General features: G+C 34.5%; 1 protein-coding gene across 1 annotated transcript; it reads left to right on the forward strand.

The window, feature by feature from the left end:
* The first annotated feature begins 1524 nt into the window (after positions 1–1524).
* On the forward strand, positions 1525–2703 carry LOC121373151 (lysophosphatidic acid receptor 4-like). The gene has a single exon (XM_041499605.1). The coding sequence runs from the start codon at positions 1525–1527 to the stop codon at positions 2701–2703; it is 1179 nt and encodes a 392-aa protein (XP_041355539.1).
* The last annotated feature ends 1878 nt before the right edge of the window (positions 2704–4581 follow it).

Consider the following 4581-nt stretch of genomic DNA (forward strand, 5'->3'; position numbering starts at 1 on the left):
ACCACTACTACTACCACTACTACTACCACTACCACTACTACCACTACCACTACCACTACTACTACTACTACTACAACAACAACAACAACACTTATTCAGTGCGTCGGAACCGGTAACGGGCTGCGAACCCAGTACCTACCAGCTTTGTGTTCGATGTCTTAACCACAACACCACCGTTCAAGTGGATCGTATCTCTTTGATATGAAACTAACTAGTTTTAACCATATGGGTAATACTACTACTACCAGTACTAATACTAATAATAATAATAATTCAGTAGATTTATTTGTCTTATTACCTTGAAGTGAACATTCACATGGATGGAAATTTAAGCTAAGTTGCATTGACTCATGACTTATGGTTTTGTTAGAAATCGACCTCACATGATCGCGAAGATTTAACGTTGAACTAACTTTTAATTACACATTTCAGTTAAAACGAATGCAACGGAATCATAATGTAGAAGCTATACAAAAACAATACGCTGTTGCCGGAAAAGTAATAGCTGTAAGTGCCTTCTGTGTTCGTCAAGTAGAGACAAAAATGAATGAATGTTAATCAATAAGGATAGTACTCATAACGGGTGCCATAGAACAGGCAGGATACCCGCTTCTTTGTTTCTTTTCTAGTTTCGTTCAAAATCCTCAATTTGACTGTTATTGAAATAAAAATGTGAATTTTATATGTACATATAAAAATTATGTATACATTACTATTACATTATAATTATGTAATTGTCGCCAATATATATTATGTGTGTATATATATAGGAGAGGGCATAGCAAGTTGGCAAACCTGTGCCCAATCCTATCGTTGTTTATGCAATAACATATGTTTTCAATAACAAAATGCTCGCCATCATTACTTTTCCAGTTTCGGTAGTGGCGGTCTTCCTGCATGTAGATTATAATGACGTATCATGGGAGTCCTCCGTGATCACAATCACCATTTTATAAAAAAAAATTTCCCTTTTTGTTTGTTTAACATTTGTCTTTTATTTTGTGTTTTATTGTTAAGTTATTTTATTTGTTTTTATTTTTATTTTCTAAAGCTTGCACAAATATACCCTGGCAGAATAAAACTATGTGAACAGTGTTTTTAAACTTTGTGAACAGTGTTTTTAAACTGTGTGAACTGTTTTAAAAAAAAAAACAATTGTACCGAATGTAGTTTAAAACACTTGGTTACATTTTCGTTTTATTTCTGCAGAGATAATATTTTTGAATGTGCTAAATGCTGTAATGTTTGTTTTTGTTTAACGACACAACTTGAGCTAGACGTTTTATAGGATTAATAGATATTGTTACTCGTGTACTGTAAAATGTTAAATATCAATCTGGTCTAGTTAATCGGTAGTCTCGGGAGATCAGATACAAACACCGATTAACACAGACTCGGCAGATATTGTCCATTATATATATTAAACATAACAGCAAACAAAACATAATGTAATTTAAATAACGAAAAATCTTTTTTTTTTTTAACAGGAGACACCATTCCACCAACATGTCTGATATAACAACAATGACACTAGATGGCAAAACCACGGGCATGTTTGACATCATTACAAACGAAACGAACCTCCTCAATGGGACGGATTCACTCACAGAATCTAACGAAACAGATCCTACTACCTCGATTTACTCCGGAGGACCAGGCACTGCCTACTGGGTCTGCAGCGTGATAACAGTCGCGATAGGCTTGGTGGGGAATTCTTTGATGTTTCCTTTACTGGCAAACGCCAAGTTTTCCCTTCTATCCTACCCGGTGTACTTGAGGTTCATGGCCGTGTCAGACAGTGCTGTTCTAATTATGTTTGGCATAAACCTGTCGTTGAGATTCTTCAACTCTTTCCATATCATTGGGAATCATGTGGCTGCATGCAGTGCGTGGATGTTCACTAGAAACATTGTGATGCTTCTCTCCCCGTGGTTGGTCGTTGGTCTGACTCTGGATCGGTTCTACTGTGTTGTTTTCCCAATGAAACGCGAACGACTCTGTACTAAAAGGAAGGCCACGATCGTCTGCTTGTCACTGAGTGTTATATCGGCAGCGCTGTCGTTCCCGTTTGTGAACGGCGTGTACGCTGTTGAAGGATCAAACACGTGTTTTGTAAAAAATCACCTCGTGACATACTTCGCTACTTTACGTCTGCTTGTTAATTCTATTCTCCCTTGTCTCTTGATTCTCGTCTTTAATATTGTGACTGGAATCCACATCCAGCGCAGCGCCAATTTCAGAAAGAGATTCACCTCCACCAGCTCTGGCTCCAAGGAAAACAAACAAGACAAGTCACTTCGTCCTCTAATGCTAATATCCATACTGGCCTTTGTAACAATTCTCCCTTCTGCTATAATAGAATGCGCTCTTGGCATTCTATTAGTAACTAAATCAGATTTTGAGTCCGTGTTGCTTCTCATTAAATTGTTGCCACCATTTGGTGTTTTATACCTGATCAATTTTGGGCAGAATTTTTACATCCTAATGGCTTGTTCCGCTAATTACAGGAAGATCATGAAAAGCAAGATGAAATGCAAGAAAGTATCTACACAGAATGGAAATGTCACAGTGTCAAAAATTCCAGTCCAAGTTTCTAACTTTGTCGGCTCGAAGACAGATGAAACAGAGTCGAGCGCCAGACCATCATTACAAACCAGCTCCACATCAGTTACCTCCCCTGCAGCAGATTCTAAATTTGGTTGAAAATGAAAATGGAGTGTTCTTAAAACATACGTAATTTTTAAATACTTATAATATTGATGTCAACTTTTTATATTATCACGGTCATTAGTGCAATGGAAACGGTAAATATATATATATATATATATATATATATATAATTAAAAGGAAGCTGTCAAATTCTATAGTATTTCCAATTTGATGATATACGGTTCAAAACATTTTATTCAATTCACAATTTTTAAAATACAAATTTAATTCGTAGTGAGAAGAAAAGTTTGTTTTGCTTAACGACACCACTAGATCACATTGATTAATTACTCATTGGCTATTGGATGTCAACCGTTTGTTAATTTAGACATATGGTCTTAGAGAGGAAACCCGCTACATTTTTCCATCAGTAGCGACAGATGTTTTATATGTACCATCCTCCATAGAGTATAGTAAATACCACGGCCTTTGATATACCAGTCGTGGTGCACTGGTTGGAACGAGAAACAGCCCAAATGGGCAGAGAAACGAGGATCCATCCCAGACGTACCGCAAACGAAGCGAGCGCTCACCAGTGAGACGAAGAATTATGCTTAATGCGGGTGGCACACAGTCACAATTTTGCTCCACGATCACCTGACGATGCGAAAAGTGAAAAAATCATGAGTCCCTCGTGAAAGGTCTTGGAGCACTTGACAGGCTCTGATATAGGACTTAAGTGGTCTTCAGTGTGTCTTGAAGGAGATGAGAAGTCGGCAAAATCTCACGAACATTTTGACCATGCTGCACAGATAGTATGAACCTAAGATGGTTTCTCTGTAAGATTATTCACAGAATAATGCCAACAAATATGTCTTTAATGTAATATAGGATATTACATACATGTGTCCCTTTGCCCTTTGTGTAAAATGAAATATATCACCATTGATACACTTATTTGGTAATGTAACAAGGGCAGACTAATTTTGGAACAACTAAAATTGTGAATGGAATATAAAAGAAACAGGTATAAAGGTAAATGTTTTGAAATAATATATAATTTTTGAGTTTTAGGACAAGTAATAACGATTCTATTAATGCTATTATATTCATAACTAAACACTACTATCTGAAAGTCATTTGAAGGTCCTTATTTTCCAGCTATTACATAGATACAAAATGAGCTAATATTATGATATTAAAAGGTGTAGTTCTTTCTAATTGTCATTACGATAAGTTTATAAACTTTAGATTTGAGTTCTTGTGTAATGATTTATTTAAGATTAGTTGTGTAAATTATATATATATATATATATATATATATATATATATATATATATATATATATATATATATACATATATATACATACATACATGTGTATATATTTATATTTAATTTATATGTCCACATGTTTTTGAGGTGGAGTTTGTATGTTGCTGGTGTTAGAAATATTGTGTTCAAGGTTTGAAATTACTTTTGTGACATGGAGAAGCATGTCTTTGTATCTGGTCTGAAATCAGATATTGGAAATTGAGAAAGAGTTTTAGTTTTAGTGTTCTGTACATTAAGTTAACGTGTTGTTAACGAATTAGTTCACACTATTTAATATAAAACTAGAGTTAATGTCGACACAGTTAGTAGAACAAGCTCAATCCGAATAGCTGTGCAATACTTTGAGATTTATAATTTATAGTATCAATTGCCGTTTGTTTCTTATTAATTCAAAATTTGGCGTTTATGTTTTGTTCTATTCCAGGGCTAGTATTAGTGATATGTATACATTTATATATTTATGTTTATGCTGTTGGGTATGTTTCTGTAAAAAAAATATCTATTGCATATTGTATTTCTGTATGGTTATGAAACATTTAAAAAAATAAATATATACATTTAAAACAAACACTAGTATATATTCATGTGTACCTTTGA

This window comes from Gigantopelta aegis, chromosome 5 (genome assembly GCF_016097555.1).
Source record: "Gigantopelta aegis isolate Gae_Host chromosome 5, Gae_host_genome, whole genome shotgun sequence".
NCBI classification, from domain to species: Eukaryota; Metazoa; Mollusca; class Gastropoda; order Neomphalida; family Peltospiridae; genus Gigantopelta; species Gigantopelta aegis.